Source organism: Aquarana catesbeiana, linkage group LG05 (genome assembly GCF_042186555.1).
Source record: "Aquarana catesbeiana isolate 2022-GZ linkage group LG05, ASM4218655v1, whole genome shotgun sequence".
NCBI lineage: Eukaryota > Metazoa > Chordata > Amphibia > Anura > Ranidae > Aquarana > Aquarana catesbeiana.
In genome coordinates, this window is record NC_133328.1 from 649069614 (window position 1) to 649094146 (window position 24533).

The 24533-nt window shown below is 47.1% G+C and overlaps 1 protein-coding gene across 1 annotated transcript; it reads left to right on the forward strand.

Annotated features, from left to right (window-relative positions):
• The first annotated feature begins 12354 nt into the window (after window positions 1-12354).
• Window positions 12355-22499, forward strand: LOC141146196 (HEPACAM family member 2-like). Its single transcript, XM_073632925.1, has 3 exons — window positions 12355-12431; window positions 17459-17851; window positions 21213-22499. The coding sequence occupies exons 1-3, from the start codon at window positions 12380-12382 to the stop codon at window positions 21467-21469; spliced, it is 702 nt and encodes a 233-aa protein (XP_073489026.1). The 5' UTR covers window positions 12355-12379; the 3' UTR covers window positions 21470-22499.
• The last annotated feature ends 2034 nt before the right edge of the window (window positions 22500-24533 follow it).

Here is a 24533-nt window from a genome sequence, read left to right on the forward strand (position 1 = left end):
GGCCCCTCAGATATCAGCAATCATGTCTTCCACAGATCCACGGCAGTCATGATGAAGGATGCCGGCCAAACTACAGAAAGAGAAAAATCGTCTAACCCCTGATTGGTTGTCCGCTGATGGTAGCCCCATGAAGCTCCCCCCCCCCCATGTTAGGGGCCCGTGGCCTGATATGGTTCAGGAGATGAGGGGTGCATGCTTCCCTCCCCCCTCCTTTCCTGGCCTGCCAGGCTGCATATCCAATAAGGGTCATGTATGGATCTTTGGGATGGGGGTCTGAATAAGTCAATATGGAGTTTGGGGGGAACCCCAAACATTTTTTTTGTATGATGGCCCCCAATTAAAATCTATACAACAGTAATGGTGGGAACCCCTCATAATGGGCACAGCGGGTGTACAGACCCGGGAACTCAGCACAGGGATGGTGAGAACCCCTCATAATGGGCACAGCGGGTGTACAGACACGGGAACTCAGCACAGGGATGGTGAGAACCCCTCATAATGGGCACAGCGGGTGTACAGACCCGGGAACTCAGCACAGGGATGGTGAGAACCCCTCATAATGGGCACAGCGGGTGTACAGACACGGGAACTCAGCACAGGGATGGTGAGAACCCCTCATAATGGGCACAGCGGGTGTACAGACCCGGGAACTCAGCACAGGGATGGTGGGAACCCCTCATAATGGGCACAGCGGGTGTACAGACCCGGGAACTCAGCACAGGGATGGTGAGAACCCCTCATAATGGGCACAGCGGGTGTACAGACACGGGAACTCAGCACAGGGATGGTGAGAACCCCTCATAATGGGCACAGCGGGTGTACAGACCCGGGAACTCAGCACAGGGATGGTGGGAACTCCTCATAATGGGCACAGCGGGTGTACAGACCCGGGAACTCAGCACAGGGATGGTGAGAACCCCTCATAATGGGCACAGCGGGTGTACAGACCCGGGAACTCAGCACAGGGATGGTGAGAACCCCTCATAATGGGCACAGCGGGTGTACAGACCCGGGAACTCAGCACAGGGATGGTGGGAACCCCTCATAATGGGCACAGCGGGTGTACAGACCTGGGAACTCAGCACAGGGATGGTGGGAACACCTCATAATGGGCACAGCGGGTGTACAGACCTGGGAACTCAGCACAGGGATGGTGGGAACCCCTCATAATGGGCACAGCGGGTGTACAGACCCGGGAACTCAGCACAGGGATGGTGGGAACCCCTCATAATGGGCACAGCGGGTGTACAGACCCGGGAACTCAGCACAGGGATGGTGGGAACCCCTCATAATGGGCACAGCGGGTGTACAGACCCGGGAACTCAGCACAGGGATAGTGGGAACCCCTCATAATGGGCACAGCGGGTGTACAGACCCGGGAACTCAGCACAGGGATGGTGAGAACCCCTCATAATGGGCACAGCGGGTGTACAGACCCGGGAACTCAGCACAGGGATAGTGAGAACCCCTCATAATGGGCACAGCAAGTGTACAGACCCGGGAACTCAGCACAGGGATGGTGAGAACCCCTCATAATGGGCACAGCGGGTGTTCAGACCCGGGAACTCAGCACAGGGATGGTGGGAACCCCTCATAATGGGCACAGCGGGTGTACAGACCCGGGAACTCAGCACAGGGATGGTGGGAACCCCTCATAATGGGCACAGCGGGTGTACAGACCCGGGAACTCAGCACAGGGATGGTGAGAACCCCTCATAATGGGCACAGCGGGTGTACAGACCCGGGAACTCAGCACAGGGATGGTGGGAACCCCTCATAATGGGCACAGCGGGTGTACAGACCCGGGAACTCAGCACAGGGATGGTGGGAACCCCTCATAATGGGCACAGCGGGTGTACAGACCCGGGAACTCAGCACAGGGATGGTGAGAACCCCTCATAATGGGCACAGCGGGTGTACAGACCCGGGAACTCAGCACAGGGATGGTGAGAACCCCTCATAATGGGCACAGCGGGTATACAGACCCGGGAACTCAGCACAGGGATGGTGGAACCCCTCATAAGGGGCACAGCGGGTGTACAGACCCAGGAACTCAGCACAGGGATGGTGAGAACCCCTCATAATGGGCACAGCGGGTGTACAGACCCGGGAACTCAGCACAGGGATGGTGGGAACCCCTCATAATGGGCACAGCGGGTGTACAGACCCGGGAACTCAGCACAGGGATGGTGGGAACCCCTCATAATGGGCACAGCGGGTGTACAGACCCGGGAACTCAGCACAGGGATGGTGAGAACCCCTCATAATGGGCACAGCGGGTGTACAGACCCGGGAACTCAGCACAGGGATGGTGAGAACCCCTCATAATGGGCACAGCGGGTGTGCAGACCCGGGAACTCAGCACAGGGATGGTGGGAACCCCTCATAATGGGCACAGCGGGTGTACAGACCCGTGAACTCAGCACAGGGATGGTGGGAACCCCTCATAATGGGCACAGCGGGTGTACAGACCCGGGAACTCAGCACAGGGATGGTGAGAACCCCTCATAATGGGCACAGCGGGTGTACAGACCTGGGAACTCAGCACAGGGATGGTGAGAACCCCTCATAATGGACACAGCGGGTGTGCAGACCCGGGAACTCAGCACAGGGATGGTGGGAACCCCTCATAATGGGCACAGCGGGTGTACAGACATGTCATTAGGGCCGTCTTTAAGGCAGGGCAAAAGAGGCATCTGCCCAGCTCTGCCCTATTGTTGTGTACAGATGACTCTCCTGCAGACCCTGTGTTTACATGTAAATATCGGCATTGATAAGTAAATAGCTGCGGTCGGCGGCATTGATATGTAAATAGAGGCGGCATTCATATATATATCATGCCCCCCCCCTGAGGTCATATCCACCATCACTTCTGCTGAATGCTGCCCACTGAGGAAGTAAAGGAGGATGCTGAAAAGTCCCGCCTACAACTGTGGTCATTAACCACTAGCCGACCAGCCACCGCAGTTATGGCAGGTTGGCACTAGAGCTGCACGATTCCGGCTAAAATGAGAATCACAATTTTTTTTGCTTAGAAGATCGATCACGATTCTCTCAAGATTCTCGCGGCATAACATCATCTTTCACATTAAAACAAAAAAAATTTGTCTAACTTTACTGTTTCGTTTTTTTTTTTTTTTTTATTCATTGAAGTGTATTTTTTCCCCAAAAAATTGCGTTTGAAAGACGGCTGGGCAAATACAGTGTGACATAAAACATTGCCATTTTATTCCCTAGGGTCTCTGCTAAAATATATATAATGTTTGGGGGTTCCAAGTCATTTTCTAGCAAAAACATATTGATTTTAACTTAAGAAAGAAGTGTCAGGAAAAGACTTAGACTTTAAGTGGTTAAACTTCCTGCATTTACACTTTGTTTAAAACTTGGCAGATTTCCTGGATTATTTATTTACACAGAAGTTCTATTCCTTTGATCTAAGAAGGAAGCTTAGTTACAATGTTTCAAGTTAAAAGACTTGGCAGACTGCCCGGATGTTTTCTTTTGACGGCTGAGTGAGCAGATAAGTCTCTCCACTTGTTTACATGAAAGAATCGGCAACCTCTGCAGGAGAGATCATCAGTGGGGTTGAATCGAGATCACGATTTTTTTAACGATTAATTGTGCAACTCTAGTTGGCACGGCTGCGCAAATCGCTGTAGCCGTACGTCGCTCCTTTAACACATCACAGCAGGCGCGCGCACGCGCCCCGCCTGGTGCCCCTGGAGCCAATGTGCGTGCTCGGCGGGCGCGATGACCGATCGCTCGTGACAGAGTGAGAACCGGATCTGTGTGTGTAAACACACAATTCCCGGTTCTCTCAGGAGAGAAGAGACAGATCGTGTGTTCATATGAAATATGAACAGCGATCGGTCTCCTCCCCTAGTCAGTCCCATCACCCCCTACAGTTAGAACACACACGAGGGGACACAGTTAACCCCTTGATCGCCCCCTAGTGTTAACCCCTTCCCTGCCAGTGACATTTATACAGTAATCAATGCATTTTTATAGCACTGATCGCTGTATAAATGTCATTGGTCCCAAAATAGTGTCAAAAGCGTCCGGTCTGTCCGCCGCAATGTCGCAGTCCTGATAAAAATTGCAGATCGCCGCCATTACTAGTAAAAAAAAAAAAAAAAAATTATAAAAATGACATAAATCCATCCCCTATTTTGTAGACGCTATAACTTGTGCGCAAAACAATCAATATATTCAATGTATACTGCTATATTGCAAACTGAGGGAAAAAAAAACTTTTTTTTTTTTTAATATAGACATTTATTATAGCAAAAAATACAAAATATTGTGTTTTTTTTTTAAATTGTCGCTCTTTTTTTGTTTATAGCGCAAAAAATAAAAACCGCAGAGGTGATCAAATACCACCAAAAGAAATCTCTATTTGTGGGGAAAAAAAGGACGTCAATTTTCTTTGGGTAGAGCATCGCACGACTGCACGATTGTCAGTTAAAGTGACGCAGTGCTGTATCGCAAAAATGGCCTGGTCAGGAAGGGGGGTAAATCCTTCCAGGGCTGAAGTGGTTACAGGATATCTAAAGGTGTTTTTTTTTTTTTTTTTTTTTTATTTAAACAAACCTGTCATACTTACCTCCTCTGTGCAGTTGGTTTTGCACAGAGTGGCCCCGATCCTCCTCTTCTGGGGTCCCTCAGCGGTGCTCTTGGCTCCTCCTCTTCTCGAGTGTACCATTGGAGAGCCTCTCACCCTCGGGCCACTCCCGTGGGCGGGCTCCAGTGTCCTGCTGCTGCGTCTATTGACACAGACAGCAGGACTCGGCCCCGCCCCCAGCTCCCACGTCATTGGATTTGATTGACAGCAGCGGGAGCCAATGGCTGTGCCGCTATCAATCTATCCAATGAGGACCTGAGACACCGGCTGGAGCTGGTGCACTCGTCCCCGTCGCTGGAAAGACCAGGTTCAGGTAAATAAAAGGGGGCGCTCTGGGGGGGCAGCTGCATGACAGGAGGTTTTTTCACCTTAATGCACCTCGAGGGTTTACAACCCCATAAGCCTGACATCAGCCTGTCCTGCAAGGGTAAGAAAATTTGGGGTGGAACCCGTTTTCAAAAGAACATGGTGCCACGGCATCCTGAATTGTGGTGCATGTGAATACGCACATCCCAGCAGATGGGTCATGATTAGGGATGAGCTTCGAGTTCGACTCGAACATTGGCTGTTCGCGAGTTCGCCAAACAGCGAACAATTTGGGGTGTTCGCGGCAAATTCGAATGCCGCGGAACACCCTTTAAAAGTCTATGGGAGAAATCAAAAGTGCTAATTTTAAAGGCTTATATGCAAGTTATTGTCATAAAAAGTGTTTGGGGACCTGGGTCCTGCCCCAGGGGACATGGATCAATGCAAAAAAAAGTTTTAAAAACGACAATTTTTCAGAAGAAGTGATTTTAATAATGTTTAAAGTGAAACAATAAAAGTGTAATATCCCTTTAAATTTCGTACCTGGGGGGTGTCTATAGTATGCCTGTAAAGGGGCGCATGTTTCCCGTGTTTAGAACAGTCTGACAGCAAAATGACATTATTGCATTGCCGACAATACACATAGAAGTTCATTGATAAAAACGGCATGGGAATTCCCCACAGGGAAACCCCGAACCAAAATTAAAAAAAAAAAATGACGTGGGAGTCCCCCTAAATTCCATACCAGGCCCTTCTGGTCTGGTATGGATATTAAGGGGAACCCCGGCCAAAATGTAAAAAAATGACGTGGGGTTCCCCATAAATTCCATACCAGACCTGAGGGTCTGGTATGGATTTTAACCACTTAAGGACCGCCTCACGCCGATGTACGTCGGCAAGGCGGCACGGGCAGGACCCCCCTCCCGCGGGTGGGGGGTCCGATCGGATCCCCCCCCCGGTGCCCGAGGCGGTCCTCTTTTGTCCCCCCGGCGATCGGAGATGAGGGGGAGGCCATCCGTTCGTGGCCCCCCCCTCACGATCGCCGCCGGCCAATGGGAACATTCCTCTGCTGCTGTATGCTAAACAGCAGCAAAGGAAATGATGTCATCTCTCATCGGCTCGGTATTTTCCGTTCCGGCGCCGAGGAGAGAAGACTGAAATGTGAGTGAAAACACACACACACAGTAGAACATGCCAGGCACACAAAACACCCCGATCCCCCCCCCCGATCCCCCCCCCGATCGCCCCCCGATCCCCCCCCGATCGCCCCCCGATCGCCCCCCGATCCCCCCCCGATCGCCCCCCGATCGCCCCCCGATCCCCCCCAATCATCCCCCCCCCGTCACAAACTGACACCAAGCAGTTTTTTTGTTTTTTTTCTGATTACTGCATTGGTGTCAGTTTGTGACAGTTACAGTGTTGGGACAGTTAGTGTTAGGCCCCCTTCAGGTCTAGGGTACCCCCCTAACCCCCCCTAATAAAGTTTTAACCCCTTTATCACCCCCTGTCACCAGTGTCACTAAGCGATCATTTTTCTGATCGATGTATTAGTGTCGCTGGTGACGCTAGTTAGGGACGTAAATATTTAGGTTCGCCGTCAACGTTTTTTAGCGTCAGGGACCCCCATATATTACCTAATAAATGTTTTAACCCCTTGATTGCCCCCTAGTTAACCCTTTCACCACTGATCACCGTATAAGTGTTACGGGTGACGCTGGTTAGTTCGTTTATTATTTATAGTGTCGGTAGCGTTTATTACCGAATAAAGGTTTAGCCCCCTGATCGCCCGGCGGTGATATGCGTCGCCCCAGGCAGCGTCAGATTAGCGCCAGTACCGCTAACACCCACGCACGCAGCATACACCTCCCTTAGTGGTATAGTATCTGTACGGATCAATATCTGATCTGATCAGATCTATACTAGCGTCCCCAGCAGTTTAAGGTTCCCAAAAACGCAGTGTTAGTGGGATCAGCCCAGATATCTGCTAGCACCTGCGTTTTGCCCCCTCCGCCCAGCCCACCCAAGTGCAGTATCGATCGATCACTGTCACTTACAAAACACTAAACACATAACTGCAGCGTTCGCAGAGTCAGGCCTGATCCCTGCGATCGCTAACAGTTTTTTTGGTAGCATTTTGGTGAACTGGCAAGCACCAGCGGCCTAGTACACCCGGTCGTAGTCAAACCAGCACTGCAGTAACACTTGGTGACGTGGCGAGTCCCATAAATGCAGTTCAAGCTGGTGAGGTGGCAAGCACAAGTAGTGTCCCGCTGCCAGCAAAAAGACAAACACAGGCCCGTCGTGCCCATAATGCCCTCCCTGCTGCATTCGCCAATCCTAATTGGGAACCCACCGCTTCTGCAGCACCCGTACTTCCCCCATTCACATCCCCAACCAAATGCAGTCGGCTGCATGAGAGGCATTTTTATGTCCTCCCGAGTACCCCTACCCAACGAACCCCCCCAAAAAAGATGTTGTGTCTGCAGCAAGCGCTGATATAGGCGTGACACCCGCTATTATTGTCCCTCCTGTCCTGACAATCCTGGTCTTTGCATTGGTGAATGTTTTGAACGCTACCATTCACTAGTTGAGTATTAGCGTAGGGTACAGCATTGCACAGACTAGGCACACTTTCACAGGGTCTCCCAAGATGCCATCGCATTTTGAGAGACCCGAACCTGGAACCGGTTACAGTTATAAAAGTTAGTTACAAAAAAAGTGTAAAAAAAATATATATATATATAAAATTAAAAAAAATAGTTGTCATTTTATTGTTCGCTCTCTCTCTATTCTCTCTCTCTATTGTTCTGCTCTTTTTTTACTGTATTCTATTCTGCAATGTTTTATTGTTATTGTTATTGTTATTATGTTTTATCATGTTTGTTTTTCAGGTATGCAATTTTTTATACTTTACCGTTTACTGTGCTTTATTGTTAACCATTTTTTTGTCTTCAGGTACGCCATTCACGACTTTGAGTGGTTATACCAGAATGATGCCTGCAGGTTTAGGTATCATCTTGGTATCATTCTTTTCAGCCAGCGGTCGGCTTTCATGTAAAAGCAATCCTAGCGGCTAATTAGCCTCTAGACTGCTTTTACAAGCCGTGGAAGGGAATATCCCCCCCCCGTCTTCCGTGTTTTTCTCTGGCTCTACTGTCTCAACAGGGAACCTGAGAATGCAGCCGGTGATTCAGCCAGCTGACCATAGAGCTGATCAGAGACCAGAGTGGCTCCAAACATCTCTATGGCCTAAGAAACCGGAAGCTACGAGCATTTTATGACTTAGATTTCGCCGGATGTAAACAGCGCCATTGGGAAATTGGGGAAGCATTTTATCACACCGATCTTGGTGTGGTCAGAAGCTTGGAGGGCAGAGGAGAGATCTAGGGTCTAATAGACCCCAATTTTTTCAAAAAAGAGTACCTGTCACTACCTATTGCTATCATAGGGGATATTTACATTCCCCGAGATAACAATAAAAATGATAAAAAAAAAAAAAAAATGAAAGGAACAGTTTAAAAATAAGATAAAAAAGCAAAAAAATATTAAAAAAAAAAAAAAAAAAAAAAGCACCCCTGTCGCCCCCTGCTCTCGCGCTAAGGCGAACGCAAGCGGCGGTCTGTTGTCAAACGTAAACAGCAATTGCACCATGCATGTGAGGTATCACCGCGAAGGTCAGATCGAGGGCAGTCATTTTTGCAGTAGACCTCCTCTGTAAATCTAAAGTGGTAACCTGTAAAGGCTTTTAAAGGCTTTTAAAAATGTATTTATTTTGTTGCCACTGCACGTTTGTGCGCAATTGTAAAGCATGTCATGTTTGGTATCCATGTACTCGGCCTAAGATCATCTTTTTTATTTCATCAAAAATTTGGGCAATATAGTGTGTTTTAGTGCATTAAAATTTAAAAAAGTGTGTTTTTTCCCAAAAAAATGCGTTTAAAAAATCAATGCGCAAATACTGTGTGAAAAAAAAAAATGAAACACCCACCATTTTAATCTGTAGGGCATTTGCTTTAAAAAAATATATAATGTTTGGGGGTTCAAAGTAATTTTTTTGCAAAAAAAAATAACTTTTTCATGTAAACAAAAAGGGCTTTGTCTTCAAGTGGTTAGAAGAGTGGGTGATGTGTGACATTAGCTTCTAAATGTTGTGCATAAAATGTCAGGACAGTTCAAACCCCCACCAAATGACCCCATTTTGGAAAGTAGACAACCCAAGCTATTTGCTGAGAGGCATGTCGAGTCCATGGAATATTTTCTATTGTGACACAAGTTGCGGGAAAGAGACAATTTTTTTTTTTTTTTTTTTTTGCACAAAGTTGTCACGAAATGATATATTGCTCAAACATGCCATGGGAATATGTGAAATTACACCCCAAAATACATTCTGCTGCTTCTCCTGAGTACGGGGATACCACATGTGTGAGACCTTTTGGGAGCCTAGCCGCGTACGGGACCCCGAAAACCAAGCACCGCCTTCAGGCTTTCTAAGGGCGTAAATTTTTGATTTCACTCTTCACTGCCTATCACAGTTTCGGAGGCCATGGAATGCCCAGGTGGCACAAAACCCCCCCAAATGACCCCATTTTGGAAAGTAGACACCCAAAGCTATTTGCTCAGAGGTATAGTGAGTATTTTGCAGACCTCACTTTTTGTCACAAAGTTTTGAAAATTGAAAAAAGGAAAAAAAAAATGTTTTTTTTTGTCTTTCTTCATTTTCAAAAACAAATGAGAGCTGCAAAATACTCACCATGCCTCTCATCAAATAGCTTGGGGTGTCTACTTTCCAAAATGGGGTCATTTGGGGGGGGGGTTTGTGCCACCTGGGCATTCCATGGCCTCCGAAACTGTGATAGGCAGTGAAGAGTGAAATCAAAAATTTACACCCTTAGAAATCCTGAAGGCGGTGATTGGTTTTCGGGTCCCCGTACGCGGCTAGGCTCCCAAAAAGTCCCACACATGTGGTATCCCCGTACTCAGGAGAAGCAGCTGAATGTATTTTGGGGTGTAATTCCACATAGGCCCATGGCCTGTGTGAGCAATATATCATTTAGTGACAACTTTTTGTAAATATTTTTTTTTTTGTCATTATTCAATCACTTGGGACAAAAAAAATAAATATTCAATGGGTTCAACATGCCTCTCAGCAATTTCCTTGGGGTGTCTACTTTCCAAAATGGGGTCATTTGGGGGGGTTGCCATTTTAGCACCTCAAGAAATGACATAGGCAGTCATAAACTAAAAGCTGTGTAAATTCCAGAAAATGTACCCTAGTTTGTAGACGCTATAACTTTTGCGCAAACCAATAAATATACGCTTATTGACATTTTTTTTACCAAAGACATGTGGCCGAATACATTTTGGCCTAAACGTATGACTAAAATTGAGTTTTTTGGATTTTTTTTATAACAAAAAGTAGAAAATATCATTTTTTTTCAAAATTTTCGGTCTTTTTCCGTTTATAGCGCAAAAAATAAAAACCGCAGAGGTGATCAAATACCATCAAAAGAAAGCTCTATTTGTGGGAAGAAAAGGACGCAAATTTTGTTTGGGTACAGCATTGCATGACCGCGCAATTAGCAGTTAAAGCAATGCAGTGCCAAATTGGAAAAAAGACCTCTGGTCCTTAGGCAGCATAATGGTCCGGGGCTCAAGTGGCTAAGGGGAACCCCCCGCCAAAAAAAAAAAAAACGGTGTGGGGTCCCCCCAAAAATCCATACCAGACCCTTATCCGAGCACGCAACCTGGCAGGCCGCAGGAAAAGAGGGGGGGACAAGAGTGCGGCCCCCCCCCTCCTGAACCGTACCAGGCCACATGCCCTCAACATTGGGAGGGTGCTTTGGGGTAGCCCCCCAAAACACCTTGTCCCCATGTTGATGAGGACAAGGGCCTCATCCCCACAACCCTGGCCGGTGGTTGTGGGGGTCTGCGGGCGGGGGGCTTTAACAAGGGGACCCCCAGATCCCGGCCCCCCCCCTGTGTGAAATGGTAAGGGGGTACTTACCCCTACCATTTCACTAAAAAACTGTCAAAAATGTTAAAAATGACAAGAGACAGTTTTTGACAATTCCTTTATTTAAATACTTCTTCTTTCTTCTATCTTCCTTCATCTTCTGGTTCTTCTGGTTCTGGCGTTCTCGTCCAGCATCTCCTCCGCGGCGTCTTCTATCTCCTTCTCCTCGGGCCGCTCCGCACCCATGGCATGGGGGGAGGCTCCCGCTCTTCTCTTCTTCTCTTCTTCTCTTCTTCTCTTCTTCCTTCTTCTCTTCTTCTCTTCTTCATTTTCTTCTCCGGGCCGCTCCGCATCCATGCTGGCATGGAGGGAGGCTCCCGCTGTGTGACGGTGTCTCCTCGTCTGACGGTTCTTAAATAACGGGGGGCGGGGCCACCCGGTGACCCCGCCCCCCTCTGACGCACGGGACATGACGGGACTTCCCTGTGGCATTCCCCGTGACGTCACAGGGAAGTCCCATCAAGTCACCGTGCGTCAGAGGGGGGCGGGGTCACCGGGTGGCCCCGCCCCCCGTTATTTAAGAACCGTCAGAATTTGCCACAGTGTACTGCCTCCTAACTAATCCCATCCCCCCACCACTGACACTGATCCCATCAACCCCCCCCCCCGAATTGCCACTAGGAGTCCTAGGATCCTTAAGAGTTTTCTGTCTATTGACGGGTCCCCTCACCTCCCCAGTCCATGGTGTGCAGGAAGTGAGGAGATGATGTGCTGTAACCTTTAGCAACCAATCAGTGAGCAGTAATGATGTGCACTAACCTCTTGCAACCAATCATTGAGCGGTAAGGATATACAGTAATCTCCAGCAACCTCTCTAGTATTGATGTGCAGTAATCTCTAGCAACCAATCAACAAGCAGAAGTCATGTGCTGTAACCTCTACTAAATAATCAGTGAGCCGTAATGTGGGTTGTAACCAGTCAGTGAGCGGTAATGATACACTGTAACCTCTAGCAGCCAGTCAGTGAGCGGTAATGATACACTGTAACCTCTAGCAGCCAGTCAGTGAGCGGTAATGATACACTGTAACCTCTAGCAGCCAGTCAGTGAGCGGTAATGATACACTGTAACCTCTAGCAGCCAGTCACAATCTCTGCCTGATCTTATTCAGAAAACTGATTTTGAGTCTGAGTGCTATTTATTGTAAGTCTCAGAGCAGGTGGAGAGCGACATTTCATGGAAGGGGGGGGGGGGAGAAAATGTTTGTTCAGGGTCCAATCAATATTAAAGACGGCCCTGCATGTCAGGATATTACAAACTTGTATAGTGACTTTAATAATGTGCACAGGAAATGGCTTGATTTCTTGTAGAATAGAACTTGGGGGCGCATCCTCTGTGCCGGGCCATACACGGTGTATGTGAGTGGCGGGGGGGGGCCATTTCCTTCCTGCGGGGAGTTTTGCACCTTCACTAGTAACCTGCAGTCAGTCAGCAGACACCATGAGATCTCATCGCTCCCACCTTGGCGTTCTCGTTGGTGCCCTTCTCTTAGGTAAGTGCCCACCTACCTTATACAGAGCTAACACAGCGTGACTTTCCCTATTCCCGGGGATGACCCGGACACGGGGGGCTTCTTCTTCATACTCCCTCCACACTCTATACACATTCCAATAATTATCTGATGGCCACCAGGGCAGATGATGATCTATTCCGACTCCAGTTGTTGTGTAATGACTTACCTCTTCCCAACACCTCCGTGCCTAGCCAACCAACCTTCACCAAACACTCAGCATCCACCAATGTCCTTACTGCAGGCAGAAGGGGTGGAGCCAACCATACCATGTGGTAGAGGTCAGCCTTTGCAGGGAGTTTGGGAATATTTTTTTCCCGGCCTCCATTTATCTATTTTATTCTATTCTATTCCTTTTCTATTCTTTCATTTTCTGTTTTATTCTATTTTTTTATTTTCTATTCTATTTTATTCTTTTCACTTCTATTCTATTCCATTCTATTTTGTTCTATTTTATTCTATTCTTTTATTTTTATTTTATCTGCTTTAATATATTTGTTATTTTTGAATTGACTAAAAATTAGAATTTCAGAAGATGTTCTATTTGATTCTATTGTATTCTTTAATTTTCTATTCTATTCTGTTTTATTCTATTCTCCTTTTTTATTCTATTCTTTTATTTTCTATTCTGTCTTATTCTATTTTATTTGTTTCTATTCTATTATATTCTGTTCCATTCCGTTTTATTCCATTCTATTATATTCTATTCCTTTATTTACTATTCTATTCTTTTGGGGGGCCCTTTCGCTTTAATGAGTGGGGACACTTTGGCCTTGGGGGGGATGGGGGCCCTTTGGCCTTTATACCTTGTCCCGACCCTGATGGTGGGAGCCTCACGGGCTGGTGTATGGAATGTGTATGTGTCGGGTTGCAAGGGGCCCGCCTGCTCTAGAGGTCAGAGGTGAAAGCGAGTGTGGCCCCTGGGATGGTGAAGGGAGGGGGGTTATTTCCAGGGTCACCCTCCCCCACCTCCCAGGTGTTATCTGCATTGATTTGTGTCCCTTCGCTCTAGTTCTCGGGTTCACTGTCTGAACATTTCCCACACGTTTACTAACAATATACTACACAGCGGGCGGAATGGTGCGGAAACCAACCCTGCTATACATTCTCTGACTGGTTCTCTTTATATTTTGTCATATTCTTTCTAGTGGCCCACTTCCTGCAGACATAAACCTGAGCAAGCGTCGGGGGAATTCCCAGCGGCGGGTCACGTAACGGGGTCAGCGGTGTGCAAACTGTATAGTAATTATATATAGAGGACAAAACTGCTCCTCGAAGGGCTTATGGAGGCTCTGAAATAGAATCAACTGCAGGGAGATCAGATTACAAAGACTGCAGAGTGATTCCCCCTCCCCCTCTCTCCACAGAGACGACAACATCTGTCCAGTGATTTATATAAAGGTTACATTCAAATGTATCCAAAACCCGCTCACTGCACCGCTCACTGCCGCCCTCTCTCCTTGTGCAGGGGGACTGCTCTCATCTCCGCCCCCCTCCTGTAGTTTTTATATAGTGGGTGGAGCCCTGCTGGCCCCTCCCGCAGCTCTGCCCTCTCTCCTTGTGCAGGGGGACTGCTCTCGTCTCCACCCCCCTCCTGTAGTTTTCTATAGTGGGTGGAGCCTGCTGGCCTCTCCCACAGCTCTGCTCTCTCTCCTTGTGCAGGGAAATGCTCTTGTTTCTGCCCCCTCCCATAGCTGTCTGTAGTGGGTGGAGCCTTGCTGGGTCCCTCCCACAGCTCTGCTCTCTCTCCTTCTTCAGGGATGTGCTGGTCTCCACCTCCTCCTGTATTTTTATGTAGTGGGTGGAGCCTTGCTGGGTCCCTCCCACAGCTCTGCTTTCTCTCCTTGTGCAGGGGGAATATTCTTGTCTCTGCCCAGTCCTGTAGCTGTCTGTAGTGGGTGGAGCCTTGCTGGGTCCCTCCCACAGCTCTGCTCTCTCTCTCCTTGTGCAGGGGGGCTGCTAGTCTCCGCCCCCTCCTGTAGTTTTCTGTAGTGGGTGGGGCCTTGCTGGGTCCCTCCTGCAGCTCTGCTCTCTCTCCTTGTGCAGGGGGGCCAGTCTTGTCTCCGCCCCCTCCTGAGAAAGTCTGCAGTGGGTGGAGCCTTGCTGGACCCCTCCCACAGCTCTGACACAGTGGTGATATCACTGCTACTTTTACAAGGTAACCGCTGGGTTTCCCCAAGACCTGAAAATTATTTTAGGGTTCTTCTGGGGTGAAAAAGTTGAGAAAGTCCACTCTAGAGCAAGAAGGAGAAGCAAGACAAAGAGTCAATCAGTTCATGTGCATGCTGATAGGAGGAGAGAGCAGAAGGACAGAGAGATGCGCTCATCAGTCTGCTGCTTCTCCTTTTACTGTCCAATCTCAGGCCGGGGGAGAGGGGGTGGTTCCAGGGCAACCTGGGCTCAGAGTCAGGGCTGGGACAAGAGGGGGATTGCAGTAGGACAGCCCACTACATGGGTGCTCCAGAGTAGTTGAGGGCGTGTAGTAAACCGTGGCCTCCCCTTTACTGGGCCTTGGCTTCAGGGTTGTCTTTATAGCATCAGGGGGCCCCTGGGAAAGAAGTGCACTGGGGCCCCCACCAGCCTGACCCAAATACGCGCCTACTCTCAAGAATTGAAGTATAAATAGCTGATCGAATTAAACATATATTCATTCGTTCTTTTAATAAAGTCATTGTTAAACAATAAGAAAACACGCCATAAATCAAAGACGAATCGACAAAAAGAGCACAATACAAGGGGGATCAAGGCAAAAGAGCACACTACAAGGGGGATCGAGGCAAAAGAGCACACTACAGGGGGGATCGAGGCAAAAGAGCGCACTACAAGGGGGATCGAGGCAAAAGAGCACACTACAGGGGGGATCGAGGCAAAAGAGCGCACTACAAGGGGGATCGAGGCAAAAGAGCACACTACAAGGGGGATCGAGGCAAAAGAGCACACTACAGGGGGGATCGAGGCAAAAGAGCGCACTACAAGGGGAATCGAGGCAAAAGAGCGCACTACAAGGGGGATCGAGGCAAAAGAGCGCACTACAAGGGGGATCGAGGCAAAAGAGCACACTACAGGGGGGCTGCACTCATGCAGCCCCAGACCATGACACTCCCACCACCATGCTTGACTGTAGACAAGACACACTTGTCTTTGTCCTCCTCACCTGGTTGCCCCCACACACGCTTGTCACCATCTGAACCAAATACGTTTATCTTGGTCTCATCAGACCACAGGACATGGTTCCAGTAATCCATGTCCTCAGTCTGCTTGTCTTCAACAAACTGTTTGCTGTCTTTCTTGTGCATCATCTTTAGAAGAGGCTTCCTTCTGGGATGACAGCCATGCAAACCAATTTGATGCAGTGTGCGGCGTATGGTCTGAGCACTGACAGGCTGACCCCCCACCCCTACAACCTCTGCAGCAATGCTGGCAGCACTCATACGTCTATTTCCCAAAGACAACCTCTGGATATGATGCTGAGCACGTGACCTCAACTTCTTTGGTGGACCATGGTGAGGCCTGTTCTGAGTGGAACCTGTCCTGTTATACCGCTGTATGGTCTTGGCCACCGTGCTGCAGATCAGTTTCAGGGTCTTGGTAATCTTCTTATAGCCTAGGCCATCTTTATGTAGAGCAACCATTCTTTTTTTTCAGATCCTCAGAGTTCTTTGCCATGTTGAACTTCCAGTGACCAGTATGAGAGAGTGAGAGCGATAACACCAAATTTAACACACCTGCTCCCCATTCACACCTGAGACCTTGTAACACTAACGAGTCACATGACACCGGGGAGGGAAAATGGCTAATTGGGCCCAATTTGGACATTTTTACTTAGGGGTGTACTGACTTTTGTTGCCAGCGGTTTAGACATTAATGGCTGTGTGTTGAGTTATTTTGAGGGGACAGCAAATTTACACTGTTATACAAGCTGTACACTCACTACTTTACATTGTAGACAAGTGTCATTTCTTCAGTGTTGTCACATGAAAAGATAGAGGAAAATATTTATAAAAATGTGAGGGGTGTACTTACTTTTGTGAGATACTGTATATGTGTGTGTAATATATATATATATACACAGTATATTGGAATTTTTTATTTATATAATATATATATATATATATATATATATATATATATATATATATATACGGTATACACACACACACACATATATACACACTAATGCCAGTGATCAGCAGGGAGGGGGCGCAGACTGACTAACTGCCACTGACATCACCAGTGACACTAATACAGTGATCAGTGATAACACTATACACTGTCATTGTACTAATGACACTGGCTGGGAAGGGATTAACATTTAGGGCGATCAAAGGGTTATATGTGTGCCTAACAATGTGTAGTGTGTGTGTGATATGTGCTGCTTTTTTGCTAAAGATGTCTTTGTTACTTAACCCTGGTTTGCAGGGATAAGAAACAAAGAGATTGTTCTCTCTATATAGAGCTCTGTGTTGATTGTCAACACAGGGATCTGGGCTGTGATTGGACGCAGCCGATCAGCAGGTCCTGGCCACGAATCATTGGCTGGGGCTGCTGACCAAGTCCTGCTGTGATCAAGCCGATCAGAGCCGGCGTGCACGCCCTGAACATGGAAGAATGCCGCGATGTACAGGGAGGTTATGCTGCCTGTATGAGCCGCCCTGTTGCAGTATATGTACTGTGGATTATATAGAGTCCGGCGTCTGATACCCCAAAAAACTTTGTGTCTGGGCCCACCTCTGGCTCAGCTTACACAGAGCGGAATAGTGAAGTGGATCACAGCAGACATTTTTTTATGGCCTGTTATGAATGGTTCCACATGTACCTGACTGGTAGAGCCATAGGGACCATACCATAGCTGTTGGATCACATGGATGGGGCCCTTGCAAGACTGCTAAACTTTGATGTGTTCATTGGGGCTCACCATGGCTCTCTGAAGCCTTCAATAATTTAAATTCCATTGGACCCAAGAATAATTTTTCTCATTGGTTGACAGTATGCCGGTCCTCTCGTTCCAGGTGTGACCGGGGCCCACGTCATTCTGGTCCCCCAGGAGCCCGTACGGGCCAAAGTTGGAGAATCGGTGCTGCTGCCGGTCACCTACGTCCTGCCTCACCCTCCGGTCAACCTGAGGGTCATATGGAGCTTCGAGATGTCTATGGTGGTGTTTTCTGAGCTGAGCCCCTGTAGAGGAAACATGACGCCCTCCATGAAGCTGTGCCAGGATTACAGTTTTGTGGTGGAGAAGTACCGGCACAGAGCCATGTTCTTCCCGGAGAACGCCTCACTCCTCCTCCGAGTCCTTCGTCCCGAGGATAGCGGCCTGTACACCATCGCCTTCCAGGAACTCAATGAGACAAGAACCATAATGCTGTCCGTGCAGGACCCAGAGGGACCTCCAAACAGCACAGGTAGGTACCAGGCCGGGACTACATGGAAAGCCTACCAGAACATGTCTTGTGTGTGTTTTATTGTGGATTCTGGAACCTTCAATGTAGGGTTCGTCCACTCCATGTGTGTTGACCATCTTTGATGGATACAGTTGTTCTCTGTAGGGAAGATTGACTAAAATTGGAGCACACAGAATCTGGTGCAGCCTTACATAGAAGCCAATCAGCTTCCGGGTTTTATCGTCAAAGCTTCAGAAGTTCTAGAAGTGTATTATTTGTAAATGTGGCTTTGTCAGGAGGGGTCATGTGTCCCATCAGTCCTCCGCACTTCGTAATATTGGGGCGTTTGTTACCCAAGGAGGCGTATCTACATTCTGGTAAGTGCCAGGACCAAAATGTACATATAATTCCTGATATGATAAAATTACATTCATAACAATCGTCTAACTGAATATATAAAAAAAAAAGTCAGACACTTTGCGGTGTATTTAAACAAACTTTGCATTGCAGTTCCTCCCATGAAAGTTTAAAGAGTCCACCAGTGCCCCCCCCCCCCCCCCGAGTCTTCCAAGCCTCCTGTAAAAGTGTATGTACATTTGTTTTGCGCGAATGGGACTAAAAACGAATGTTGTTAGGCGATTTCCTGTGCTGGACGAATGTTTTTCGTTGATTTAAAATACAAAAATACTGCATTTGGCCACTAGATGGTGACAGTGGCGCAGTGGGTAGCACTCTCACCTAGCAGTAAGAAGGGTCGCTGGTTCGAATCCCGACCATGACACTACCTGCCTGGAGTTTGCATGTTCTCCCTGTGTCTGCGTGGGTTTCCTCCGGGTACTCCGGTTTCCTCCCACACTCCAAAGACATGCTGGTAGGTTAATTGGATCCTGTCTAAATTGGCCCTAGTATAGGTATGAATGTGAGTTAGGGACCTTAGATTGTAAGCTCCTTGAGGGTATAGGGACTGATGTGAATGTATAATATATATATGTAAAGCGCTGCGTAAATTGACGGCGCTATATAAGTACCTGAAATAAATAAAAATAAAATAAAATAAAATAAGTACTAAAATAATTTCCTAGGATGTTTAGCGCCATCTAGTAGCCAAATGATGTATTTTCTGTTTGAAATCCAAAGAAAAACACAGCAAAGGGAAAAAAAAAATATTTCGCCCTGTTTGCACAGAGCAAATCTACATAATCTTTTCACTGAAAAATTTCGATGTGAATTTTTTTTTTTTTTAATTTCCCCGTAGGTGACTTTGATTTTTCTTATATCTCCAGTTATATTTTTGTTATGAATGTAACTTTATCCTATCAGGTTTTATGAATTCTATGTGGATTTTGGCCCTGGCATTTCCAAATAAAAAAAAAAAACAGAAAGGAATGTGGATTGCTTTTCACTGTTCTGCTAAAATTTTTACGACCGGGGGGGCCATATACCGGTGTCTGGTTTCTCACCCTCCACTAAATGCTGCAATGATAGAATGATAGCCATTAGTTGGATTTCTTTAATGAATTCACGTTATGATGGCCATTAGCTGAGGAGATACTTTACTAACCGGTTCTATGACCCGGACTTGTGTCCTGCCAAACATGCCATGGTGGGGTTGTTGTACTGTGATATAGGACAGAACATATATACATTATATTACCAAAAGTATTGGGACGCCTGCCTTTACACACACATGACCTTTAATGACATCCCAGTCTTAGTCCGTAGGGTTCAATATTGAGTTGGCTCCGCCCTTTGCAGCTATAACAGCTTCAACTCTTCTGGGAAGTCCATCCACAAGGTTTAGGAGGGTGTCTATGGGAATGTTTGACCATTCTTCCAGAAGAGCATTTGTGAGGTCAGGCACTGATGTTGGACGAGAAGGCTTGGCTTGCAGACTCCGCTCTAATTCATCCAAAAGGTGTTCTATCGGGTTGAGGTCAGGACTCTGTGCAGACCGGTCAAGATCCTCCACCCCCAACTCACTCATCCATGTCTTTATGGACCTTGCTTTGTGCACTGGTGGGCAGTCATGTTGGAACAGGAAGGAGCCGTCCCCAAACTGTTCCCACGAAGTTGGGAGCATGAAATAATCCAATATGTCTTGGTATGGTGACGCCTTAAGAGTTCCCTTCACTGGAACTAAGGGGCTAAGCCCAACCCCTGAAAAACAATTCCACACCATAATCCCCCCCCCCACACCCTAATCCCCCCTCCACCAAATGATTTGGACCAGTGCACAAAGCAAGGTCCATAAAGACATGGATAATCGAGTTTTAGGGTGGAGGAACTTGACTGGCCTGCACAGAGTCCTGACCTCAACCCAATAGAACACCTTTGGGATGAATTAGAGCAGAGACTGTGAGCCAGGCCTTCTTGTCCAACATCAGTGTCTGACCTCACAAATATGCTTCTGGAAGAATGGTCAAACATTCCCATAGACACCCTCCTAAACCTTGTGGACGGCCTTCCCAGAAGAGGTGAAGCTGTTATAGCTGCAAAGAGTGGAGCCAACTCAATATTGAACCCTCCGGACTAAGACTGGGATGTCATTAAAGTTCATGTGTGTAAAGGCAGGCGTCCCAATACTTTTGACAACATAGTGTGTGCGTGCATGTATGTATGTATGTATGTATGTATATATGTGTATATATTCGTTATTTCAGATTTGTTTAAATTAGTTACTATTGTAATTCGGAAATTTGGATAATTTTCAAATAACAAAAAATGAGTCCGAATTTCAGTTTGGAACCAAATGAACTGCACATGTCTAACCTGTATTCTCTGGTGTGTAGAGGAGCCCAGGGGCTTGTTAGAACCAGGGGCGGACTGACCATTCGGCCACTTGGGCACTGCCCGAGGGCCCCGGGCCACTAGGGGGCCCCATCAGGGTTGCCAGCCTCAGTAAAACCAGGGACAGTATGTAAAAATCTGTTTTTTTTTACAACTGTCTCTGAAATCTCCCTTACCGACATCCTTTTGGTCTAAAAATCCAGAGATTATAGCTGCCCCACCTCTCTAGTACCTTCTCAGCCAATAGAAACATGTCTGTGTATACTGTATGTACATGTATGTGTATACTATGTGATTTTATACTATGTGTGTGTGTATACTGTGTGGCCCCATAATCTCTGATTGCCTGGGGGCCCCATAATCTCCTATTGCCCGGGGGCCCCATGAGTTGTCAGTCTGCCCCTGGTGGGAACCCAGAAAATTGGGGTAGCCCAAGGGTGGAACAAGGTGAGTAAAGAAGGACCCCATTGCCGTTCCCCTGGTCTGAACACTTGGTGGTGCTGGTTAGAATATTTATATAATGTGTTGATCTTCTCCCATCACTCAGGTAATAGTAATAATACCAATGTCTTCATGTCTTCCATCGTGTCTACAGAATCTGTACAGACCATCCAACCTGAGAGGGAAGCAAGTGCATGGAGACATCTCCCCCCACCAGGAACCTTGAGGTTTACCTGTGCCGCCATTTTCCTCCTGGTCATTCTGGTTCTGCACTGTGTGTGGTGGAGACAGGTGAGACATCGGCAACCTCCGGCACATCGCACCTGCCAACCACCCCCATGTAGGTGGGACGTTCCTCATTTTCAGCAGAGGAAGTTTTTATCAGACATGAAGGATGTTTCTTCCACATGAGATACGTTGGTTTGGGTTTGGGGAGATAGGAGGAGATTAAAGTAAATGCAACCCCAAATGGGTAACGTTTTGTTCATGTTTACCATAAACAATTTCCAATTTTTCCATCAAGTAAAGTTTCAACATTGTTTAGTCTTTCTTTTCCCCATCCCAATGCTGCTGATCTCCTCCAGCTCCTTCCGGCCTCTTCCTGACATGTATTCACTCCAGTGTTGGCTGCGTATCTCCGCTCTGGACAATGATGGACCATGTCTGTCATGTGTGTCAGTGTGGTCACTTGTAGCACATATAACAGGGTGACAACGCCGGGGCCCGGTATGGAGAAAAGGACAAGAGGGCTGTCACTAGAAATGATCTTGGGACCACAGTACGGGATTGGATGGTGGCTGTCTACCTTTCCTCGCCCTATAAAAAGATCTCCTATATACACAGAAAATGCCGGCTAAATATCACCAAATGTGGGATGGGTGGTTAGACCTTCGTAGCTTCTACCTACACGGAGGAAGGACCAGCAACCTCCTGAGTGATGTCTATATGTATAGGTGACCCTCTATACTGCACATTATTGTGTATTTCACTTTTATCTCTATCATTTGTACCCAGCGGCACGCAGGTCACTATATTATTGTCATTTTTCCAAAGATAACTTCGGAGAGGATTTTCAATGTTGGGTGACCCTTCGATGCTCCCATTCATCTGTAACATTATGTACCGGAGTCTATTGTATTCCTCCTAACCTCTGTATACCCAATAAAGAGTTTGTTTGTTTAAAAAAAAAAAAAAAGAAAGAAATGAGTTCGCATCATGTGGCCGTTTTTATTAATATTAATAATAATAAATAGTAATATTAAATAATAGTAGTGATAATACTTATTTTTTTTATTAATTATTATTTGGTATTATTATTAGTAATATTAATTCTAATAGTCACAATGATAATAATAAAAGCTAGTAATAATTAAAAAATAGTAGTAGTAATAATTATTTTTGTTAAATGTTACTATTTGATATTACTATTAGGGGGATTTGTGCTATGAATGGTAATGGGAGGGGGGGGGGGGGGTGCTAGAAGAGAGGATGGGGGGGATTTGTGCTATGAAGGGTAATGGGAGGGGGGGGTGCTAGAAGAGAGGATGGGGGGGATTTGTGCTAAGGAGGGTAATGGGGGGATTTGTGATAGAAGAGAGTATTGAGGGGAGGGGGGATTTGTGCTAAGGGGGGTAATGGGGGGATTTGTGATAGAAGAGAGGATGGGGGGGGGGGGGGGTTGTGCTATGAAGGGTAATGGGGGGGGGGGGGATTTGTGCTATGAAGGATAATGGGGGGATTTGTGCAAGGAGAGAGGATTGGGGGGAGGGGGGATTTGTGCTAGGAGAGAGGATTGGGGGGGGGGGGGGTTGTGCTATGAAGGGTAATGGGGGGGGGGGGATTTGTGCTATGAAGGATAATGGGGGGATTTGTGCAAGGAGAGAGGATTGGGGGGAGGGGGGATTTGTGCTATGGAGGGTAATGGGGGGATTTGTGATAGAAGAGAGGATGGGGGAGGGGGGGGGGGATTGTGCTATGCTATGAAGGGTAATGGGGGGATTTGTGATAGAAGAGAGGATGGGGGGGGGGTTGTGCTATGAAGGGTAATGGGGGGGGGGGGATTTGTGCTAAGAAGGATAATGGGGGGATTTGTGCAAGGAGAGAGGATTGGGGGGAGGGGGGATTTGTGCTATGGAGGGTAATGGGGGGATTTGTGATAGAAGAGAGGATGGGGGAGGGGGGGGGATTGTGCTATGAAGGGTAATGGGGGGATTTGTGATAGAAGAGAGGATGGGGGAGGGGGGGGGGGGATTGTGCTATGAAGGGTAATGGGGGGATTTGTGCAAGGAGAGAGGCTGGGGGGGGGGATTTGTGCTTTGAATGATAATGGGGGGATTTGTGATAGAGAGGGGATACGGATGGGGGGGGGGGGGGGGGCTTGGACTTGTGCTATGAAGGAAAATGGGGGGGGGGGGGGGTCAGGGTAGAAGAGAGGCTGGGGGGGGGGGGGATTTGTGCTATGAAGGATAAAGGGGGTATTTTATATAGTGATGTCACTAGAAATGATCTTGGGACCACAGTACGGGATTGGATGGTGGCTGTCAACCTTTCCTCGCCCTATAAAAAGATCTCCTGTATACACAGAAAATGCCGGCTAAATATCACCAAATGTGGGATGGGTGGTTAGACCTTCGTAGCTTCTACCTACATGGAGGAAGGACCAGCAACCTCCTGAGTGATGTCTATATGTATAGGTGACCCTCTATACTGCACATTATTGTGTATTTCACTTTTATCTCTATCATTTGTACCCAGCGGCACGCAGGTCACTATATTATTGTCATTTTTCCAAAGATAACTTCGGAGAGGATTTTCAATGTTGGGTGACCCTTCGATGCTCCCATTCATCTGTAACATTATGTACCGGAGTCTATTGTATTCCTCCTAACCTCTGTATACCCAATAAAGAGTTTGTTTGTTTAAAAAAAAAAGAGAAAGAAATGAGTTTGCACCATGTGGCCGTTTTTATTAATATTAATAATAATAAATAGTAATAATAAATAATAGTAGTGATAATACTTATTTTTTTATTAATTATTATTTGGTATTATTATTAGTAATATTAATTATAATAATCACAATAATAATAATAAAAGCTAGTAATAATAAAAAAATAGTAGTAGTAATAATTATTTTTGTTAAATGTTATTATTTGGTATTACTATTAGGGGGATTTGTGCTATGAAGGGTAATGGGGGGATTTGTGATAGAAGAGAGGATTGAGGGGAGGGGGGATTTGTGCTATGCAGGGTAATGGGGGGGGGGGGGATTTGTGATAGAAGAGAGGATGGGGGGGGGGGGTTGTGCTAGGAGAGAGAATGGGGGGGGGGGGGATTTGTGCAATGGAGGGTAATGGGAGGATTTGTGCTAGTAGAGAGGATGGGGGTTGTGCTATGAAGGGTAATGGGGGGATTTGTGCAAGGAGAGAGGATTGGGCGGAGGGGGGATTTGTGCTAAGGAGGGTAATGGGGGGATT